This window comes from Misgurnus anguillicaudatus, chromosome 21 (assembly GCF_027580225.2).
Source record: "Misgurnus anguillicaudatus chromosome 21, ASM2758022v2, whole genome shotgun sequence".
NCBI lineage: Eukaryota > Metazoa > Chordata > Actinopteri > Cypriniformes > Cobitidae > Misgurnus > Misgurnus anguillicaudatus.
In genome coordinates this window covers 33880380-33905162 of record NC_073357.2, presented here as the reverse complement: position 1 = coordinate 33905162, position 24783 = coordinate 33880380, and the positions used below count along the sequence as shown (strand labels likewise).

The following is a 24783-nucleotide window of genomic DNA, read 5'->3' as shown; positions in this document are numbered from 1 at the left end:
ACGGACCACATGTACAGTGGCGTAAGAAACAAGTAAAAACAAACGAACAACAAAGAAAAACAGAAAAAAGGGAAGATTAAGGTTGGCCCAGAAGGCAGGTATATGTGTGTTAATATGAGTTTGACATAATGCAGCGTGGTGTGGAAAAAAAACGTATTTACAATATGTTCAAAGAGAAGAGGGTTGGAGAAAAGTGACTTGTGGAAGGATCTAAGTGTGCAGGGGTGTTTTTTTTACCCTTATGTAGATAATAAGCGAATTAATGACAAGTAATGATAAACAATATATGTAAAGAATATCTACTGTAAGTCATGGCTGAGACATAAGATGTGTCTGCTGGGAAGTTAGGATTTCTGCATTTCTTTTGTGATGAACACACCAATAGTTACAAGCTGTCTGTTGTGGGCGCGCTCTGCTTGTTTGTATGTTTGGACTGTCCATGGCCATGTGTACTGTATATGTTGTGCAGCTTCACTGTGTCCTTATTGTGTGTGTGTAGTGCTGCATTAAAATTTGTGTGCATGTATGTCAGGCACAAGGTTTTGCCGTCACATACCCTTCCTCACTCTGGTGCCTGTGTTCGTAGATCGCCTGCTGACGTTTAGCAAAAAACATGAAGTGTCTCCTCGTGGCTCGCTGGGATTGAAGATCTGGCCGTCCTCGGGGGAAATGGCTTGGTCTATGTGGGGACAGTCCTCATTGGCCAGGGCTGCTTTAGCTGCATCACCGTTCACTTTGGGATCTTTAAACACACAAAAAGAACATGAAACTATAGTGCTGCACCCAACCTGATGCATGAAAGGGATTGTGAAAGAAAGATGAATGAAAGGGTAATGGTGGTCACTATAAATGTGGGTATTTTACTATAGAAATGTGCAACCCAGTATCACGAAATTACGTAGCTATAGTCACGAAAATTTGTGAGTCTTTTTCGTGACACTGACACGTTTTTCCGCCTTTTTGCGTGAACGTGTCACGTATTTTTGTTTAAGTGTCATTGTCACGTATTTGTTACTCAACTGCTTTGTCCTGTTTTCTTACCATTGTAAGATCGGTTTAGGGTTAGATTTAAATAGGTATAAACCAATACTAACGCAAACACCAAATCTAACCCTAAACCAAAGCGTCAATGGTTTGAAAATAAGACAAAACAAATTGTTGAGTAACAAATATGTGACAATGATACGTAAACCGAAATACGTGACATGTACCTGATCTTACAGGAATTCCTCAATAAGCTGTTTTATATATTCTAATACAATGATTTCATCATATAATTTCATCATAAACTCAATATTTGATATAATTTTAATGGGAATAAAGTAAACAACAGGTTGTCATTTAGCAAATTTGCATGCAAAATTATTCACGCACACCCACTCACACAGTAAATTCATTGTCATTGACTTTATAAGGTTTTTATAAAGCATAGGAAGCTAAAAAAGTGACTTTAAAGAGCCTTGTCCAGATATCCATTTAGCTAAGCACAGGGTTTATTATAATATATAATTTATTACAAAATATTTCAAAAGCTGGTATGCAAGCAAATTACCACAAAAACCTTCTCACTTACAAAAGGCACAATTTTAGAAAGCATCACATGTGCATTTTGTAACACTACATTTAAATTAAGTTAATTTAAAGGATTAGACAATTTTCTTAAAAAAAATCCAGATAATTTACTCACCACCATGTCATCCAAAATGTTGATGTCTTTCTTTGTTCAGTCGAGAAGAAATAATGTTTTTTGAGGAAAACATTCCAGGATTTTTCTCTTTTAAATGGACTTTAATGGACCCCAACACTTTACTACAGATTTAATGCAGTTTAAACTTGCATTTTCAATGGAGTATCAAAGGACTCTAAATTATCTCAAGCGAGGCATAAGGGTCTCATGTAGCGAAACGATTGTCATTTTTGACAATAAAAATAACAAATATGCACTTTTAAACCACAACTTCTTGTCTATCTTCGGTCCAGCGCGACCTCACACAACATGTCATCACGTCAAGAGGTCACGGAGGACGAATGTGAAACTACGCCCCAGTGTTTACAAGTGTGGAGAAAGAGGACCATTGCGATGTTGTTGTATGTGGAATGATACCAATTAATGTCTTTGTGTCAGTTTATTGTTTAAAATGGTCCGCAAATGTGCGTTTCATATATCTAACATGTGACCTTGCCACGGCATTACGCCATTACATGAGATCGTGCTGGCGCGCCACAGCACCGGAGATAGACAAGAAGATGTGGTTTAAAAGTGCATATTTTTTATTTTTTTGTCAAACATGACAATCGTTTCGCTAGATAAGACCCTTATGCCTAAGGGTCCTTTGATACTCCGTTGAAAATGCAAGTTTAAACTGCATTAAATCTGCCACGTGTTGGGGTCCATCAAAGTCCATTAAATTTCCTCAAAAAACATAATTTCTTCTCGACTGAACAAAGAAAAACATCAACATTTTGGATGACATGGTGGTGAGTAAATTATCTGTTTTTAAGAAAATGAACTTATCCTTTAACTAAGTTCAGAAGGAGCATGGTTATGTGATCCAACCAATCAGCACGAGGGTGCCTATAAATAGCAGTCCCTCACCTCTGTCCCGTGACAGATTTTTTGCATCATCCCTCCTCCACCCAATCACCTCACTCTCATTTACTTTCATTTATTCCAGTAAAAGAGGGGGGAATTCTCTGGGTTCGGGCTAAAATTCTGAGCTCTGAGCCCTCTCCTCGGACAGCACGCTTTATCTCATTCTCTATCGATTTTATGTTAAAGCAAACTTGTGAAACAAACAGAAGGGTGTTGCTCTGGTTCTGCTCCAAAAAAAATCAAGGAATAACATTGAACTACAGCCTCTGGCCACTGTGTAATATATAGAAACAGCTCATGGCAACCAGCCTGTTCACCTGTGAGCTCTCTGGCAGCAAGAGGCTTCTGCTCACTCGATTTACGCCTCATCGATCAGAGCGGTGAGAAGGGAGAACGCTGCCAAAACTCCTCAGGGAAAAGCATGTTGGGAACCATCATATCTCCCACCTGGATTTTCCATTGTATCAAGCAACGTGTTGTTACTGTCAACTGAAGAACATCTATCAGTGAGCACAACAGGCTCAATGCGGTCATTCAAATTGGACATAAGTCTGGCTGGTAATATTCGAGTAGCTACATTTCATTATGGTCTATTGATAGATCAAATGTACAGCACACACACACTACAGTGAATTACACCCCACCACACTACAAAGCGACTGAAAATAATGTTGATTGTTAATAAAAACATGTTCTAATCCCTCAGGTCCTTTTCTACCAAAAAATGAAAAGTGTAAGGCTAATTATGGTTCAGGCCATGGTGTTGTTTTTGTACAGTAAGCAGGTTTTGAAATAACTCTGCAAATAAGAACTCAGGGGAGATATGCATATAAATATCTGAGTAAATGTATTGTATTTATTCATCTGTTGTGTGGGGTGTGCATGCATTTGACAGCTAACAGCACACAAACCTTTAAAAACATATACACAGTTGTGAAGTGACGCAATCAATTGTACTGAAGAGTCTGGAAGCAGGATGGGGGAGGACGTGACTCATCTTCATGAATTGTCTGATGAACACCGGTATCCCTCTCACAATCACCTATATGCTTTTCTGTTTGTTTTCTATCTTTACTAATAATACTAAAGTTACAGACACGAGTGTGTATATATATATATATATATATATATATATATATATATATATATATATATATATATATATATATATATATATATATATATATATATATATATATATATATATATACAGCCTTCAGGATAAATTTTGGCATATTAATTTGGTATGTGATCTTGGTGGGACGGTTTCGTTGTTGTTGTTGTTTCTTAAGAATCATACAATTTTGCACGATCAACTTCATATGAATTGATACAAATTATCCAGCTCGTAAAATATGTACGATTTTTCGTGAGATCAGCCTGCAAAATCCTATATTCTAGAGCTCGGGTTGGAGGACGGTGATTTAAAAAAAAAACAGATCCATTATTTTTTACAATTAAAGTTGCAGTGTGTAATTTTTAGAAGGATCTTTTGACAGAAATGCAAAATAATATACAAAGCTATATTATCAGTGGTGTATAAAGACCTTTCATAATGAACAGTTATGTTTTTATTACCTTAGAATGAGACGTTTTTATCTACATACACCAAGGGTCCTCTTACATGGAAGTCACCATGTTTCTACAGATCCCTTAACGGACAAACTTTTTTTACTAAGTTGTATCCGATGACATGTTTGCCCGGTGGTGGCTACCGTAGCTTCTCTATGTGATTAAAAAATGAGGGATAAGCAGTGGACTGAGCTATTGGTTGCAATTCACCAGCACTTTAACACAAAAATTTACACAATGCACCTTTAAGCAAAAGAAGTCAAATGTAAATGTTTATTTATACAGCATTTACTGTATGTGTCAGGATCCTGCTAAAGAGTCTTGTTTTGTATTTATGTCTAGTTATGATGGCAGGGTTCTGGGAGTCCCATGCTCCATGTGGAGGTTCATGGCTTTGTTTATCGGGTCATGTGCTTCCGGTGTCTTGTCTTTTGTCCCCGCCCCTTGTTCTCCTGCTTATTAGTAATCATTGGTTTTCTCCCATCACCTGTTCCCCCTTGTTATCTTGTTTGCTTTTTCTATATAATGTCATTGTGTCCTTAGTTCTGTTCAGGTTATTTTTGTATTGTTTGTGTGTTTTCTCCAAGTCAAGTTTTGTGTCAAGTATAAAAGTGTTTTCTGTTTTCCCCGACAACGTCTGCGATTGGGTTCATCCGTCTCCAGTTCTTGACAGTATGGTAACCCATACAGCAGCTATCACTGCATTGTCCAGGGAGCAACTAAACCTCCCTTATACTCAAGGACACCTCAGGCGCAACCTTCCGGCTGTGAGACTCAAACAAACAACCTTTGGCTTATAAGATCCAACTCACTAACCATTAGGCCGACTGCCCTTAAATAATCTAGTTTCCCGCTAAATAAATTTCACAGAGTATTCTAGTAAACTTAATTGAGCTTCCAATCCTAATAGGCTTCTAATTAGGTTCAGCTAAATCTTTTTTTTTTCAAATAATATTGCCAAATAAATTTTACTTTACAAGATGTTTGTTCATTGAAGCGTGACAACTAAAAGACTCTAAAAGCTCTTTTATTGCAGTTGTGAATGAATATTTAGCACATAATAAGATTACAATTGTGAGTTGTGTGTATGTGAGTGGTTAAACATAGCTAATGAATAATTAATGATGGTAATTTAAGAGGGTGCCCTGTATCCTTCTAAAAGAGAGACTTTTAGTTGCATGTTGGCTATAGACCACATGAACCTCAAGCACAATAAAGTTTTGATTATAGTAACCATGTGCTGCTCATAATAACTCTTTGTGAATGAGTGTGCAGTCATTGCTAGATTAGAGGCACAGTGATGAGTACTAACTCAGGTTTTCATTACATTTACATTTATGCATTCATCTAAATTACAATACATTCAATGTCTAATACATCTGATTGATTAATGTGTTTACTGCATGGGCATCAAAGCTGTGACAAGCTGTGTATTTTGACTGATTCACATATTTCGTTACTGTCTTTTCCATCATTGTTGTTCCCATCATTCCTGCGGTCTATGGAAAGCAATACATTGCGCTCCAGAGAGGATGCATTGTTTACTGTAAAAGCAGTAGTACTGTTTACCATAAAAAACACTTGATGGTGGATTGCTAAAATGTAGATTACTATTTTTGTTTCTCCAAAAACAGGTCAGCATCTTGATTTCAAAAGCAAAGTCAAAATTTCTATACATACGCAGAATAACAATTTAGAGGACTTATTTCTATTTTAATGTGTGAGTATACTGTATTTAGTACAGTGGACCAAATATCAATTCATCCATATAAGAACATGACAATATTTAATTGCTGTATTATCTAAAAATCCTTGCAATATGTCACCCTGCCTGTGATTTTTCTGCGCTTTTATTATAAAAATCTTCCTATCTTCCTCCTTGAAATTCAAATCTTGATATCTTTATTATTATTATTTTATCAGGATCACAGTTGAGAACAAGAGCAGCTCTTAATATCACGTTATAATACAAACAGTAGCCATAATGATAATTACAAAACTGAGATTCCTCAAGAGACCTCCGATTTAGAAACGGGGACAGATATAGTCACTGAGGACGTTGACCAAACCCACACAGTGAATCCATGTGTACTCGAGACATAGCTGCACTACGTTTGCTCGGCAGTTTTGCGATTGTGGCCAATTCAACAGATGCTTTCGCTCTATGTGCTGGTGAATCTTACGGTTCTCTGCCCAAAGTCAAGTGGATGGAGATTATAGTTAAGGCCTTTCTCCAATGTGCCATCTACAAACTCATTTACAAGAGGGATTTGAAGAGCCTGTGCTGAGATTTATTTTTAGATTATGATTTCTATGTACACTAACAGCCATGAAGTTTCAATGGATTCATGGTCCATTACGTGTCCCATTTACATCCAAACATCCACCATTAGAGATGCAGATGCATTTTATCCCGAGAACACATCCAGAGACATTTTATCCCTAAAAACTCAATCGCCACTTAACAGCATGGGCTTGTATCGATTTACGCTGCATTCCTCCTCGGCGCATCTAATCGCATGTGCGAGGTGTGTGTTTTGCTGCACAGAAGTCGTGCGAGGCGAGTGAATGACTGCGGCTCGTTGCAGACTGCGATTCCTATTGTGCCGTTGCTTAGACACTGTTTCTATGGCAACAGGCTCTAGTGCAGAGTAAAAACACAGAGAATGAAATAATAAAGAGATGGTGTGAAAACAGAAAGCACAGCCCATCTATTCTTTGCACCATAAGAAAGCTCGGTTTCAACAGGATGGACTGATCACATGAGAGTAAACACCGCTTAACTTAATTCCATACCTCAGCTATTCTAACTAGAATTTGTAATGTTTAAATGTTACATTTATTAATTTGTTTTATCCAAAGCGACCTACAGGGCATTCAGTCTACTCTATACACGCTCATAGTTATTTGTGCGTTTTTCACTCAGACAGCGAGTTATAAACCAACTGTATAGCCCACCTTATTGGATAGTTTTATTGCCCAGGTTGTCTAGAAATTATTACCAATGGGGGAATACCATCATTCAGACCAAGTTACTCTCAGATTAATGAGAGACACTTTAGACATGATGCATAGGCACTCACCAGCACGTAAACACCTGTAAGAACACTGCAAGCTGCATAAAGAGTGGAGTTTGAATATCTAATGTATACTGCTCACATTTACATTCAAGTCTGGTGGCTAGTTTAAAGTCTTAAAGGTAGAGTAACAAATTTGATCCTGAAACATTTTTAGTTATGCTGGTTAAAAGTCTCATCACATCCTGATAGCAATCACTATGTTAAGTTGTTTAAATGTATTTGTAGAAATTTATGTCATCTGTCAAAGGCGTAGGACTAAACCAATCATAGATTTCGGTCCGAACGGACGTTTCCTTTTTTGTCCCTCATACGTAAGTGTAATTTGAATGCCCACCGCGCAGCGAGTCCACGCAGACACCATATGTCATCGGCGCTTTCACGTGCGCTCACCTCCTGTCTGTAAACAGCGATAGCAAACTTTTATGCTGAATTGACAACATACACAGGAGGCACAAAACGAAAGTCATCTTTTATAACAACAACAGCAAAAACTGCCTGGATCAGCAAAAACCCAAATTAACATCCGTAACTTTACTGCTTTACCACGAGATGCAAACAGCTGCAGGAGGCAAAAGGGTCTGAAAGAGTCGTTGCACTGTTTATTTTTGTAAGGTAGGTACGCGATATGTTTGTATTGAGATGGATTCGATATTCTACTTTGATGAAACGTTGTGTTGCTTATGAAATTTGTGTTCGTTTACGGATTAGCGTAACGATATAGTTACTACGTCTACACAACCGAAAGTGTGCTTAAATGTAAACCAGTTGTTTATGTTGGTTATTTTAGAAATGTTATTCACTTAGTACTGCAAAGTTTTCTCACTGGTGAATGAGACATGAGATATGACCGTCTGATGTGTGCGTGTTCATGTGTTTTGAAAGAGGTGTGACTTTGGATGGCGATTTGACTGGAGGGCGGGATCGTGATTTCATTGCTAGGTGGCTACCGTTAGCATTTTTCAAAATGTGAAACCCTACCTTTACATAACAGATTTATAACATGAAACATGGACATCAGTCTATGCTGATGGGGATAACAGTGGTTGCAACCACAATAACCAGAATAACATATGAGCTTGCTATCATTGTTGCTAATACAAAAAGGAGGGATTTCAACTGCACGTCTTGAAATTCTTTGATTTCGAACTATTTCTAAATTACAAATAAATGATAATAAACATAATGAATTAATGTTAGTTCCTGTTCTTAGTGAATCTGTAAAAATCTAGCTACAATCTGTGTCTGTATTATATGGGGTGATGGCATTTTTCATTTGTTCCCATGCCCTCTTGTTAAAATCATTAAATTGTCAATTTTTATTAAAATATATGAATCAAAGTATGTTTAAGATCACATCTACACATTATGCTTATAAGTAAGTAATTCACAACTACCAATAAATACAGTACATAAGCTAGAGGATGAATAAGCGTGGCATTGTTTGTCTGGGTGAATATAATTTATCCTCACAGGAGTCCGATGGAAAAAAACGCAGACCTACAAAATGATGCATAGGGTATTGGTTGTTATGCAACCATGGTGAAGACGCTTATGTGTGTTTGTGTCTATGCTTGTCTGTGTAAAGAGGCAGAACAGAATGCAGTGTGATGAGATTTTGTAATGTCTCCAGATGGTTGGGCTGCATTTGAATGAATCCCAAATGAGAGATTCTGCATACAGTTTACATGTGTGAATTCAGGCTTCAAGAGAAGTCACGTCTATAAAGATTCTGTATTGCAAGGAAAGATAAAGAAATGTCCTACCTTCTCTGTTCATTTCTAATATCTCTTCCTGGGCAACCAGAGAGCAATGATCACTTCGTAGGCTTGGGTTGGGTGAGTTTGTGGCTGACTTACAGTAATTGGGGGAGCCCAGCTGAGGGGCACGGGGAATATGCTTGTTCTTTTTCTTTGGTAGCTTCTGCTTAGCCATGGCTAGAGAGTAGTACATCCCAAAGTTATTGACAATGACAGGCACCGGCATCGCAATGGTCAATACACCAGCCAAGGCGCACAGCGCTCCCACCAACATGCCTGACCATGTCTGAGGGTACATGTCTCCATAGCCTAGTGTGGTCATAGTCACAACAGCCCACCAGAAGCCAATCGGAATGTTTTTAAAATGCGTGTGCTCGCTGGCACGCGGGTCGTTGGGATTGGCACCGATTCGTTCCGCGTAGTAGATCATGGTGGCGAAGATGAGCACTCCGAGAGCGAGAAAGATGATGAGCAGGAGGAACTCGTTTGTGCTGGCGCGGAGAGTGTGTCCCAATACACGCAGCCCCACAAAGTGTCGCGTCAGTTTGAAGATTCTGAGGATGCGGACGAAACGCACCACTCTGAGGAACCCAAGAACGTCCTTTGCCTCTGAAGAGGAAAGCCCGCTAAGACCCACCTCCAGGTAAAAGGGCAAGATGGCCACAAAGTCTATAATGTTGAGAGTGTTTTTGATGAACTTCTTTTTGTCTGGACAGAAGGTGACACGCATGAGGAACTCAAAGGTGAACCATACCACGCACACACCCTCTATGTAGGTTAGGTAGACTACTGTCTCCGTCTCCTGGTGAATCCTGGTGCTGTTGTCAGTAGGGTTAATATACGTTCGATTAACGATGGGGTTAAAGGCCTCGTGTGTCTCCAGACAGAACGTGGTTATGGAAACCAGTATGAAGAACAGCGAAGCAAATGCCACCCACTGGAGTAAAGAGAGAGAGAGAGAGAGAGAGAAAGAAAGAAAGAGAGAGCGAGAGAGATAATAATGGGGAAAAGAAAAAATATAATGTTAATAAATAGCCTTTTTAAGCATCCAAAACAACTTTCCACTTTCCAAAAATGCTTTGTTCTTTTAATCCATGGTTGGCCAACTGTAGGATTACAAACTGTGCTGGGTTGGCGGTACCCTTTCAAAACGTACAGCCTGGGACTTAAAGGCGGAGTCCACAATGTTTGAAAAACGCTTTGGAAAAGGAGACAGGCCGACTACCAAAACACAGTTTCAGCCAATCAGCAGTAAGGAGCGTGTCTACTAACCGACATCCTTGCCGGGTTGCGTATGTGTGGGGCGGGTCTATCAACAGAAGGTCCAGATTCTATTGGGGTAGGGGCGTTTTGTTTAGGTGATTTCAAATATCAACATTGGCTTTCAAACATCGTGGACTCCGCCTTTAAAGAGTTCATAATATAGTACCTCCGAGGTACATACTAGTACCAAATGTACAGTATACATACCTGTACCTAATGGTCAGTACCTTTTTAAAAGATACTGCCACAGGAATAGCTGGGGTAACCCAGCATATGTTTACTAAAGGCTGATTCTGTCACATTGGTTAATACGACCCAACATTGTTGGAGTAAAACTAAAATAAAATCTTTAAAGGTATTCAAACATTTTCCAATAGGCCAATAGGCCTATCTTTTTTTGGTCCTGGAACAACATGAAAGCTGTATCGCGATCACAAACCCTAAGCTGCCCTACCATTAGAGGAAATTATACTTTAATAAAATGAAGAGCATGACTTCAACTCTACCCATAAGCCTACCTCTAACATTGTTCCTAAATCGATAAAATCTGATTAGTTAATAATGAAGGGTCCATTGACATGTCCAACTTGATACTTGATAAGTTATGTTGAAAACACAGAGGCCATAGTATCCCTTCTTTAACTGGACTGCATTCACACTTCACATGGTTCATTGAGGACTAATTGGTTTGGATAGTTTTAAATTAATAATAATAATAATAATTCTAGGATGCACTTAGACATAGATTAGTACTTTGATGGTAGACACATAGACACACAAATTCTGTTTAACGAAACTCATCCAGAGAGGAAGCAGAAACATTACACATACAAATATTGGGCAGGGTAATCCAAGCAAATAAAAATAAAGTTCAAGCAAACAAACAGTATTGAAAACAAACACACTTTTCAATATTTTCCCCCAACACAAGCAGATGAAAAGCTAACAGAATAGCATCTGGATAAACAATACATTAGAGTATGCTTTCATTGTTTAATATGACTTTAATATTGTCACTTCTATTCATACATCTATTCATACATAATGAGAAGTTTTTAAGTAATGTTATGTTTATGCAATCTGTTTTTTAATATCTTCATGTTGTGTTATGTTTATGATTAATAACTTTTGCTTTTACTGTCAGCAACCTTACCAGATATAACCAAACCACTGAGGACAAAACAAGCTAGAGAAAGACATCAGCAGTTTTTATAAGCACAATGAAAGAGCCCAATAAACATACTGTAGAATATTACACTTCTACAATGCTTAGTTTATTTTTCCAAAAACAGTATCTCTTATGCGTTCATACCAGCCGCGGTAGAGGCATCAAGCGTGATTGATTTCAATGTTAAGTCAATGTGAAGACGCGTTGACGTGCATTTGGAGCTCTCGCCCCGCGAATGAGACATATAGTGCAGCGCGTTAGACGCGATTCCGATTCATTCGTGCGGCTAGTTTGCGCGAATGGCGCGAATCGAGCGTTGCCACGGGAAACGCGCGAGTTGAAAAATGTTACCTTTGGCGGAAAAACGCACCGTTAACCAATCAGAAGTCAACTCAAAATGTTCAAGCGGCAAACTAGACGCGGTAAACGGTATGAACCCACAGTTAAATTGAGCATTTACACTTGATTTTAGTTTCAAATAACATAACAAACATATGTTTACATTTGAGCATACAAAATGTTTGAACATCTCTGTATATTAGATTTAAAGTGTCTAAAATTAATCAAGGTGCTCAATAATAAAATAGTACCTGGGTCCCATAAAGGCTTGGCAAAAAATCTCAGTGTTTCTGGGATCAATGTTCTGTGTGAAAGGGGTTTTAGTGTGTCCCTGTAATTTCCTTACAGGTATGCAGAATAGTCTACAAAACATGGCCTTGTGCGAGCCTCCTGCAGCAAGATCAAGCCTTAGCAACACTTCCAATGACAGATGAGTGATAGGTCTACTCTGCACAAAGACCAGTAACGCAGGTTTAATGAAGTAAAATCTGTTTGTGAAATCCAGGCTAAAGTCTCATAATCCAATTACGAGATGTGGACCATCAAAATTGATTGATTTCAGTCATTGATTTCACATAGATTTCAATCTTTGACATGGCCTAACTCAGTCAATATTAAAGATATGAAGGTTATTATGGAATGATCACATTTAAGGTAGGGATAAATTGACAACCTACAAATGGACTTATTTCACAGCATCTCAGACTGCTCCAGAAACTACAAAAGTTCAGACACTTGACTTTTTAAGCTTCGTGTAAAATTTGCTTGCATAGCCTATATGTCAATTATAAATCAGACTATAATTTCTACATATCTCCTCTTACATCTAGCGCACTTTCTCAGAAATATTGAACTTCAGTGCTCAATTGAAAAGCCATTAGGTGGGTGGGGATAAAGTATATGCTTGTTTTATTCTGACAAATGGCACTCCATGTGTGGCACTGGAATGACAGAAAATGAAAATCAAAAACATTAAAACTGAATATGAAGGGTTTAGAAAATAGTGTGGCTTCCATTACATGTTATGATTCACCAACACAATGGCCATGAACATACACAGAATGTCTGAATCTGAATGAACAGTTTACGCAATATCCATGTTCAATGGCTTTGTTGTTGTAAATGTTTGCCCCGATATTAATTCTATTCTCTTTGCCGTATCACAATGATGAATTGTGGCTGCTGGACTGTTTGGATTGAGAATCATGTTACCTGCTCAGCATAGTGCACAAAAAACTCAATGAGCAGTGACTCTGCCTCAACAAAGCACACACCTTTGTGTGTATGGATAAACTCTTGCATTGAGAACAGAGATATGAGCTCTACATCTTTAAAAAAACACATATCCGGTTTGCTTAATTATAATAAATGACACTATGCCATTTTGTTTAACCAACAAAATTAAAAGTATGAAAATGTATTAGAAGAGCAAGATGCATACGATGAGATGAGTTGTTATAATTTTGTGATTAGCTGAATATGTGACTCTCTGCAAAATGCTTTCCTGCTGCAAGTGTCTCAGAAATAGCACCCCCCCAACATCACCTCTTATTTTCAACCTTGTTGCACCTCTTTTTCTGAAGATGAAAGCTTGTCACGTTCTCTTATATAATGAAATCTTGTGTGCACCCACATTTAGAACTACATCTGTACTGCAGTTGTTGATTCATTTGTTTTTCGTCTGTAGGAAAGGCCTAGGTACAGAGATTTTGGGTATATAATATGCGGGCTAAACTTTTACCCCTATTTTTACCTTTTATATATTTTTATGTTTACCAATTATATATATAACTTTTTGTTATAGGTCGTATATTAAAAAAAAACATGCATTTAAAAAAAGATTCACACATCTTGTATCCAGTATTTTGCCTGGTTTATCGTCCGTCATTTGTCATGTACAGTGAAAAAGCAAAGTAACCACACTGTAAAAATCCAACTTTAAAATGTGCATTCAACAAAGAAAATTAAGTAACTTGAACAAAGATTTCTTTGTTGAAGGGCGTCAATTCATTATTTTGTGTTCACTGAATGAAAAAAGCATAATCATTTAGCTAACAAATATTATTATTTTGGCTTTATTTAGGTTGTTATGTTGTTAATGTTAGTTATATGTTGTATTTAGAGTAATTTAGAGTTTTGAAAGAATGATGTTTGTTTATTGTTACCATGATTGAGAAGTGTGTGTTCAGTGTGGAGGGCAGCACAGTGAGTTAGCGCGCATCATTGTTGCCTCACAGCAAAAAGGTCTCTGGTTTAAGCAAGGGCTAATTCAGACAAAGACTTTGTTTATGAGACCTTTCTGTGTACACTCCCTCAGTCCAAAACATGTAGATTAGTTGAATTTGGATATACTAAATTACTCTTTACCCAACTTAGTCACTAGTTGAGTAAACATAGAAATTTGCTTATTACCTAATCAGTTTAAGTTGGTTCAACTTGTTGGTTTAAGTTGACATTACTCAGTAAATTGAGTTAGGTGAACTACATCATCCAAGAGTTGAGTAAACTCAAAAAAGCTGTGCAGCAAGTTGCCTTGAAAATTTAAGTTAAGTCAACATTTTATTTTTTACAGTGCACGCTGTATTTAAATCAGACATAGATGACAAACGAGCCTGATAAAGATGCCGCAAGCCACCCGTTGACTAGCCCTGCCTTATGCCATGCACTGAAAAAAAGAATTAAACTTTAAAAATATTAGTAGACAATTTTATACAACTTTTTTTTTTTGAGTTAGCTAAAATTTTAAGGCAACCAAGTAACCTACTTTTTAAAGTTGAACTTACAAGTCTTTTTACAGTGCATAAGACCATACATAAATGGTATACAGTATGATTTAGGGCTGGGCGATTCGTCCCCATTAAAAAATCTAAGATTTTTTTATAAAAAACTCGATTTACGATTCGAATCGATTTTTTCCCCCGACCCCATTTAAAACAAAATAATTGCAAACTGTATATATTTTAAAAATATATATTTATTATATTTAATTAAAATGCATCAACAAAAAATTGGGAAGGAATGAAGATTTGGCGAATTCAAAATGTATGTCAGTGTTTCCCACAGATCTGAAATTTACTTGTGGTGGTAGCTGGTGAAAAGGGGAATCATTATAATCCACCGACAAAAAATTGTCTACTATACATGTGTGACAGAACTAATAATATGTGACACAACACAATACTTTGAATTACTGAACATTAATATTAATTTCACATTATAGTTCATTAATCCAACCGCCCCAAACTCTCATCGGCATGAACAAAGCTGACACTGTTTGTCAAAGCACCACAAAAACACTTACTGTTTTTGCACTGATATATGAAGCAATTAGACCCCTTTTATCAAACTCAATATAATACAATACTATGTACAGTATATTAATAGACAGTGCAGGTCTATAGATTATAAATGTGACTGATGTTATAATTGTAATAATTTCTAGAGATAGGCTTTTTACTGCTTCTGCTTTCTATTTCTCTTTTGATGAATAAAAAAGCTTAATCCACTCATTATTTCAGATTTAAAAGTCTACTTGCTGTCCCGATGACAGGCTTTACAATACAGCGTAGCGTTTTTTATATCCTGAGTCAGCTTTAGCTTTGCTCGTTCAGTGCAATGGGCTTGACATTAGCACTGCTTTTTGCTACAATCTCTGTGCAAACTTTTTAGATTTTAGAAAAGATATGGTCTATTAATAGTAAGATTATTAAAAAATGGGATAAAGAAAATGCAGCGCGTGGTCGCAACAAGAGCCAGTTGTTATCACCATAGAAACCGGAGGCACGCTGAAACTTCACTCGAACTTATAGTGCTCACGGCCGTTCTCCGATCGACTCTGGTTTTACACACAATATTAATCATACTTGGGACCCAAAGTAATAAACTAAGACCGACCCGGACCAGACTGACCATTTCAAATATAAACCCGGAACCGTACGGGTCCTTAAGACATCTAATGGTAAAACTCTGATCAAGTTCAGAAACATGAAAGTATACAATGTGACACTGAGCTTGCTTCGCGTCGCACCCAATTCATTGAGAAACAAAGAGCACGTGAACGCACACTCAACGGGAGAGACACGACGTGCTTGCACGCAAAATGAAGCCAACTTGGATGCTATAAACACATATGCACATAAGCATATGCGACCATTTTGGTCGCAGTGTAGTTCCCTGGCTGCTCAGTTACCTCAGTATGTGCTGCAGTTGATCCAGTTTGCCGTGCTGGATGATGAGTTTATGATGCACTGGATGATGAGTTTATGACGTGTGCATCTTCACGGGGTCTCTCAACAAAACACGGGTCATCCAGTCGAGTTCAGAAAATACGGAAATTCGTAAAGTGATTTTTTTTCCTGGGCGGGTCGCAATTTACCTGGGTGGAATGCCCAGTAGAGCCTATGTTTGGGAAACACTGTATGTACTGCGCTATACTTCAGAGGGGAAGAAAAAAATCTAAAAAAATCGATTTTTTGAAAATATGAATCGATTTGACCTACCAACTCGATTTTAAAATCAAATCGATTTTTTTCCCAGCCCTAGTATGATTGCACTGATAACAAAAAATTGCAAACAATTATTAGTATTTTTATTGGTTTTATTGGTCTTAATTTTGATTATTCAACTTGAACAGTGTCATATCTTGTAACATGTTTTATATAATGCAATGAAATCCATAACATTGTTGGTTCAACTTAAAAAATTAAGTTACCTGGTTGCCTTAAAATTTTGAAGAAATTAACTTAAAAATATCAGTTGACACACTATTTTTACACAACTTTCTCTGAGCCTAGCCAACTAATATTTTTAAGTCAAATCAACTTAAAATTTTAAGACAACCAGGCAACTTACTGTTTTAAGTTGAATCAACAAATACTTTTTACAATGTACATTTTGAATTGTGACTTAAATATTCAAATACTTGTATCTGTACTATTTCTAATCAGTGTGTTTTTCAGTCCCTTTCTGCCAAATACTATTTAAAACAAAATGGTATAATAATACGCTTACTGATTACTGTAGCCAAACAAACATGTAAATGTGCGAAAAAAGAACCCAGTTCTCTCCACAACATGGTCATCATTTAATGCCTGTTTCATGGCCTTTTGTGCTACAGTATATATCAACATGACATCTCCAAAGGGACACCCCACACGAGTGTCTCTCTCATGGTTTCCAGCTGGCAATGATAGGGTCAGAAATCCAGCCTTCAAAGAACACAATTATCACAATAAATGTCACATGTCAGGTTTGTTGTCTGCAGGGAATTAAATGAAATTGGATAGAGAAAGCCACAGCTCATTTGATTGGTCTTAAAATGCTGCTTATTGACTGTGCTTATACGTGGCCAGCAGTTCAGTAATTATTGGCACAGAATATTATCTCCTCTGGTTTTATTTTCCGCTTGAGTCTGGGGCTAAAAAGCACCTTTTTACAATAGGACATCACATCCTTATGTTCATCCTGCCCTGTAAAACCACTTTTCTGATCAGGCAAGAGGTAAGCCACTTTACTGTCTGCCTCTTTCCAGGTTTTTACATAAGCACGTGTCTAGCAGTTAACAGTGCATTAGCAGGTTTATAGACAATGTGAAACCCCATTCACAATCCATTTTACCTCTGCAATGTGAAATATTTTACAGGCAATTCATCAAGAAAAATACAGGGTGGGACTATTAGGAATGGGAATTTGATTTGATTAAGTCCAAGAAAAAAGAGGATTTTCTGTACTCTGGAAGTCTAAACAACATCTAAATAGTTTTTGGCCTTTGGGTAACATTACCCAACAGCTGGTGAGGAATAAGGGATGTCAGCAAAAAGGAATAAGTGGCGTCAGCAAGAAAGTAAAGAGCAGGTTATTACATTTTGATGACTGATTATGTAATAACGTGCACTGATTTAGTTTACAATAACACCAGAAACACGCATTTTAAAAGTATATTATATTTCATGTTGAGCATAGCCTATTTAAAATGTACCATAATTTCCTGTTCTGCTTCGTTGGCAAAGCACATATCTCTAAATTATGTATGCTAAAAATGTGAACATTTGAATATTGACAGGCAACAGGGAAGAGTAAAGACATAAGGAGGTCTTGTAATGCCTTGTGCATGTGCTAACATGTTTGACATTAAATTCACATAACAAAATTCCATTAGCTTCCAAAAATTCATAAATACTGTATACATGACATGTCTACAGAAATGAGGGCTGTTAAGTGTGCATTACACATTGATGCCTTTAATGTACAGTAAAGTTTATATCTTCAAAACGGAAATAAGTGGCCATCTTCACTAACTTGAGATTAATGGGAAAAGGGGCGCAGGCCATTCTAGAGGGAGCGAGAGGTAACAATCCATTCCTTTTAATATTCAAAGTATCAAACATGGTTTGAAATAGCTCTAGCCTCTTTAACCCAGTTAAGAAGTTACACATTTCACATTACAAATTGCTAAAATGCACTACTCACCCCACTAATTTAGTAACCACAATCGCTTTATGTCTTAATAATAACTACAAGCTATAGAATTTAGACTGTGATTAAAGAAACCCTTTTGCCTTCTGAACTGGTGTAACACCAGTTCATTTACACATTTATCATCATCAACAACCTGTCGCCACATTTGGCAGATAATATAGCTCTGCCTCCTCAATGCTCAACACCCAAACCCACACTCAGCCCTCAAAATGTACACACGGTCTCTCCCTTCATACTGGCTTCATCTCAAACACTTGTCAACCTGAGGTGCTACCATACAATCTTCCAAAATTTCTGTGTGTTAGTGGTTAGAAGTGGAAAAGCCTGAAAGACACTCGAGAAACAAAACCATTCATGAGTTTAGCTTTAATAACTGAAAGACATGAAATGGACCTTGTATATCTTTAAAATGATGGATACAGAATGCACTGCATGTTGCTTGCTTATTTTGTTCAAAAGCTTGATCAATGTAAGTCTATACATGTCATACTAAAAGGAACTAGGGCTGTGACGATACATCGTGTTCCCCATGAAAAAGACCTGCCTGAAATCAATTCTAAATCGCAAGGCTTTGATTCTGTGCTTCATGCACAGCTTGTGTGTGTACGGCTCTGTGATCATTAGGAAGTCCTTATCAATCTAAAATCCCTATGAGTTTGAGTCATTTATAATGTGAATTTAAAAAAGCAACACTCGTCAAACACAATCATTCAAAAAATGTTTTTATCATGAAAATACCTGAAACAATCTATAGAACAGCGATATAAAATCCCTTAGACATTTCCTGGAATAGCGTTTGTAATGATACTTCTTCTGTGGCACAAAGGGTGTTTCTACATGAGAGCGCCCTCTGGCTTTTGGATGTGGCGGCATTTCACCGTAATTGATTCAAATTCATTAATTGAGAAAACGCGCATTTGCAAGATTAATCGTCACAGCCCTAAAATGCTTTTACATCTGGAGAGCTCTCGTTCAAACCACTCAAGTTTGCGATTCAGTTTGCGCATGTCTGCTGGAATGATGGTTGAACTATCCTGAAACGACGGAACTTGCGACCATATCTGGCTAACAATGATTTTGGGAAACACACCCATTTGGATGTTTCAACCCAAAATTCTTTGTCAAATATAAACATTTTCTGGGTTATTTAACCATCTTAAAGGATTAGTCCATTTTCTTAAAAGAAAATCCAGATAATTTACTCACCACCATGTCATCCAAAATGTTGATGTCTTTCTTTGTTCAGCCGAGAAGAAATAATGTTTTTTGAGGAAAACATTGCAGGATTTTTCTCATTTTAATGGACTTTAATAGAGCCCAACATTTAATACTTAACTCAATGGTCCGCAAATGTCCGTTTTATATATGTAACACTTGACCTCTTGACGTCATGACGTATTGCGTGGGATCAGCTGGCGCATCACGACCGGATCTACATGACGAGAAGTTGTGATTTAAAAGTGTATATTTGTTATTTTTATTGTCAAAAATGACAATCGTTTTGCTAGATAAGACCCTTATGCCTCCTTTGGGATTGTTTATAGTCCTGTGAAACTCAATTGAAAAAAACTGTTAAGTGTTGAGTTAAGTATTAAATGTTGGGCTCTATTAAAGTCCATTAAAATGAGAAAAATCCTGCAATGTTTTCCTCAAAAAACATAATTTCATCTCGACTGAACAAAAAAAGACATCAACATTTTGGATGACATGGTGGTGAGTAAATTATCTGAATTTTTCTTTTAAGAAAATGGACTAATCCTTTAAGATACAGTAAATAGTACGTTGAAATGACTTGTAAATCTGATTCAACAACAAAAAAAGGCAGTAAATAATTTTTTACAGTGTGGGTTAAAAATATGATAGCATTTTTTAGATAGTAGAAATATAGAATTTTGCTATATGGTAACTCCTATCAATTCAGTGTATGACATTTACGTATTTGGCTTACAGTTAATTCTAACCCACTTACAATGAATTTAAGATATGCATGTTATCCATATGTAATGGTGCTCCTAATGCAATTCTCTACCAAGTGAGCGACAGTGTAGGACAAAACAAATAAGCTAAACTGTATCACCAATAACTTTATGAGATTCCCATATTATAAGCTGTGAATGATGATGAACGACTATTCTGAAAGTCAATTTATACAAGGCAAATTTGTTTACATGTAATTTTGATTATTTTCTCTTTTTTCATTCAAGCTGATGAATTAGCTCTTGCGAACTGTTAGCTGAGAATCATATTAAATTTTTTATTGGTGAAAACGGTCAGTGGCTCTGCTCAACAAAGCTCCTAACATTGATTGTGTTTGAATGGACTGTGGTCTGATTACACTCAGTAATTTAACATGATGTGCATTATAAAGATAGGTATCAGCTATCTTCCTCTATTTTCACAAATACTTGCCTTCTAATTCTGAGCATGATATCTTTTGAGCAGACAGGTTGCTCAACCTGAATGACCAATTTGTGTAATCCATGTTCAAATGCTTTTTCAGCAAAATTGTTTACTTGTGATATTGATTCTTTTCTATTTCCTGCACTCTGATGGATTATCTGTGCCAAACTGTTTGGGTTGAGAATCCTGTTACGTTATTGTAGAGCAAAAGTTTAAAGACTAGTTATCTGAAACTTAAAGAGCAATGGATTGTGGGTTTGCAAAGCACACATGATTAGTTACCTTTGGACACTTCCAAACTAGACTGTTCGTATTTGCATTACATTTTTAATTATGAACAGTTAATCTGATTGTCCTGAAAGTTTTTTTCTATATTCTATCATTAAAATATGACCCCAATTTAATTCACAATATTTATTTAAGTTAGAGTTTGAAATAATATTTAAGAGCACATGGAGACATGAATTGCACTAGATCTGAAAAGCAGATCCACCTGCTTTAGAATCCACCATAAACCAAAGTCCTCTGAATTTAGGTGCCCCAGTTTGAGTGACTATAACCAAGTCTCTATTCACAGTTGCTGGGTCTCTAGAGCCATTGCCCTGCAGCTTTTTAAAAAGGGTGTCCTGCTCTACTTACTCACAGACAGAGCTGGCCGAGATTGGGTAAGGGGTAGGGGGAAAGTCAGAAATGAATGGTGACCTAAAAATGAGGATGTGAGTGCAGGGTGTGTACATAACAGTATAAATACGAGTGCTTTGTATTGTTTTTAAATAACTAAATAAATGTGTATTTGTGAATAAAGGACTGTTCTCAGAGACTGAAAGGCTTATTTTTGTATTTCTTGACTGTGACTTATCTTGTCTTATTGCTATAAGCATAATAAGTAGACCTTTGTGTTCCTTTGTAAGAAGGATCATTTTCAGTGAAATGTGCCGGAGATTAGCTGGCATATCAAAGTACTCCACCCTATCTCTCTCCATTAATTAAGATGTTCTGGGCTCTGGTGTGCTATTGCAGTCTAATTAATGTTAATAACTGTTGGCTTCCTATGGGACTGAGTCTGCGCTGCATTGACATAGCAGATATGTAAGTTCTACACTATTTTGTGATTATAATTCATTTCAATAGTTATATTTGTAGCTTATATTATTATTTATTTTTTAATATCTACCAGGGGTTGCATTTATATTTTAGGACAAAGAGGCAGAGTCTAGACGCCACTAAGTTTAGGTGAACTACTGTATATATACCAAGGCTTTGAACGGGTTCACGGAACAAAAAACAGAAACATTTGATGTTTTGCAAGGAACAGTAACGAAACAAGAAACTTTCAAAAAATATATGTTCCGGAACAGAATCGATTATTTAAAATAATGGTAACCGTTTAATACCATTATTTTTTTCATTCTTTGACAAGATTTCAGTTCACTTCTGGTCGTCGTTGACTCATCGGAAAATGAGAAGCTTGCCATCAGCAAGTAGCCTACTAAAGCCCAAGTCTCTAATGCTCAATCATAAATAGGTAAATATTGTAGGCTACCAAGTATCTCAAGATTTTTTTTAATACTAATTAGTGGTGTAACTGATCGCAGTTGTTCCATGTCCGTACAGACCACGACCCATGGTTCAGCACGCATGCGATTCGCGGATTCATACACAAATTTAAATAGGGTGAAAGTTAATAATTTGCAGATGTTTCAAAGGCTTTCAAATGTTAACACTTAAGTGATTTCAAACTATTTAACCACAAAAAAGGCACTAAAGTGAGCAATTTTCTGTCCACAGACGCACATATGGTTGAATGTGTCCGGTCCAACTCCAATCAAACGTGATAATCCTAAAAAATACATGTCTCTAAAAAAATACATTTGGCGAATAAAGCACTGAAAAGCGTAATTTTCACTTTATGTGGAGCAACTGTTTATGCTGCATCTTTTTCCCAAAGCGCCGTTTGGAATTCATCCTCCATCTGTGTGTGTGTGCGCATGTTTAAGTGCACTCAAAAGTGCATATGTCCATTTAATGTCCTAATGATCAGCCTACTTATTTGTATGTCCCACAGCTAACATGGAATGTTATTAACCAGAACTTTATTTTTTGTTCTAACCGGTTCAGGAACGTCAATTTTAGGGTTGAATCGAAAACCAGAAATGTTAAAATACTGTTTCTGTTCGGAACAAACCAGTTGCGGGAAAAAATTTGGTTCAAAGCCCTGATATATACGTCTACTTCCTTAGAATATAACCAAAGGATAAACTAAGGAAACAAAGAACTACTGACAGAAAAATTCTAGACAGAAACAGAGCTCTGTATAAAATAAAATTTTAAAATTCCTGTTTCAACTTAGATGTTACATAATCTGATATGTATATCCATTCGACTTTAATATCATCAGATGAAAAGCCTCTATTATAGACATTATTACTTGGATTAAATATCTTAGTAACACATTTTATCTTTAGTTCTTTGTTCCTGCTGTAGTTATGGGGTTTCTCCCCTGCATAATTCCTAAACCCCTTTCTGATGTTATCTGTATAGCAAGCAACCAAGATACTGTACATAAACTTAATGAGCATTTGAGCAAAATATTTGGCCGCCATTTATGTATTTTAAAGTTAAAAATTGTGCCCCAACATACTTTCTCTCTTGCTCAAAGTCTCTCTCTCTCTCTCTCTCTCTTTCTTTATTCAAAATCCCTTTTAAAAGTTGAATCACATTGCACTCAAGTCCTCAGCAACAACTGTTTCAAACCATCAAAGCCAGCCAATATGATCTATTCAGATTAGACTCTATTAGTTGTTCTGTTTCCTAATTAGCGTGTTTCAAGATCTGCCAAAGAGCAGACCGGACACGACCGTCCTGTTGTGGGGTGAGTGATTTTGTGTGGAGAGTATTCAGTGTTAAGTGTGAGAGTAATAGGAACAGTGGGTGAGCAGGTCATGGCTGGAGGGAGTGTGCTGAGGTGAAGGTGACAATGTGTGAAATCCTCCCTCTCTGTAGGTACTGAAACAAGAGTCCTCATAATACATCTGAGGAGAAAAGTGAAAACAAAGCCAGACATAAATGTGACACTGGAAAACACCAGTGGTTGACCAAAAATATAATGTTATTATATTCGGTATGTAATAGGCTAAAGCTGAATTACAGCAAAAGAAATAAGCAAAAATGCTGAGGTTTATAAAACAATATTTTTATGAAATGTATTATTTTCACAAATTATGTGAACTGTCACAAAGAAGAGTTTACACTTTTATTAATCAGATGACAGCAAAAGAACAACTTTTTACATAGCGATTTTTACATGTAAAGACCAACATTTCCTCCTAACTCACTTGGAACAGCTTTTATTAATATTATTGATTCGCATATGACACAGTATCAGATTCAATTCTATTTTTTCATTCCATACTCTAAAAACAAACGGTGCTCAATAGCACCAAAAGTGGTTGCTCGCATAGAACAACCATTTTTAGTGCCATATAGCACTGGTGAAGCACCTGTGTAGAACCACATAGTGCCATGTAGAACCATATGTGGTGCTATAGTGGTGCTGTATGGCCCCCATATGGTTCTACACAGGTGCTTCACCAGTGCTACGTATATGGTACTAAAAACGGTTCTTCTATGATTACGAGCAAAGAACCACTTTTGGTGCTATTTGGCACTGTTTGTTTTTAGAGTGTAATATTTTTAATTTTGCTCATATACAGTTTATTGAACAGCTCATTAACAGATTTATCTCTATAATTATTTAATAATTTTGCATATTTATTTGCTTTTTTTATTTTCACTTTCATTATATTTTTGAGAAACGGATACGGTGTCAATGTAAAAAATGTTCTTCTTTTAACACAAAAAAGTACTACACAAGATAATTTGATAAAAACTAGCTCTATTGGGAGGGCAGGGAAGATAAAGGATTCACATATCGATCGATGCATTAATTACCAACACTTTTTCTGTTGTTGTACAGGGCAAAGCCCACTGGTGCCTGTAATGGCCTATGGCCTTCAGGGAGAATGGGACATGGGAATATCGCATAGCAAAACGGGGCAGAGACATTAGAACTGATGGTACTCACACACCTATTTGGTCAGATTGCCTGCCTGGTTTTCTTCGTGTTTTAGCCTA

The 24783-nt window shown here is 36.9% G+C and overlaps 1 protein-coding gene across 4 annotated transcripts in view; it reads right to left on the bottom strand.

Moving 5' to 3' along the window:
• Positions 1 to 24783, bottom strand: part of kcnc1a (potassium voltage-gated channel, Shaw-related subfamily, member 1a) — a 35282-nt gene that overhangs the window by 7030 nt on the left and 3469 nt on the right. For all 4 annotated transcript variants that reach the window (XM_055203954.2, XM_055203952.2, XM_055203955.2 and 1 more), the window contains exons 2-3: positions 9009 to 9939; positions 557 to 742 (exon numbers count right to left, since the gene is read on the bottom strand). In XM_055203954.2, coding sequence (XP_055059929.1) covers positions 557 to 742; positions 9009 to 9939 — 1117 coding nt within the window. The remainder of the gene's footprint in view (positions 1 to 556; positions 743 to 9008; positions 9940 to 24783) is intronic.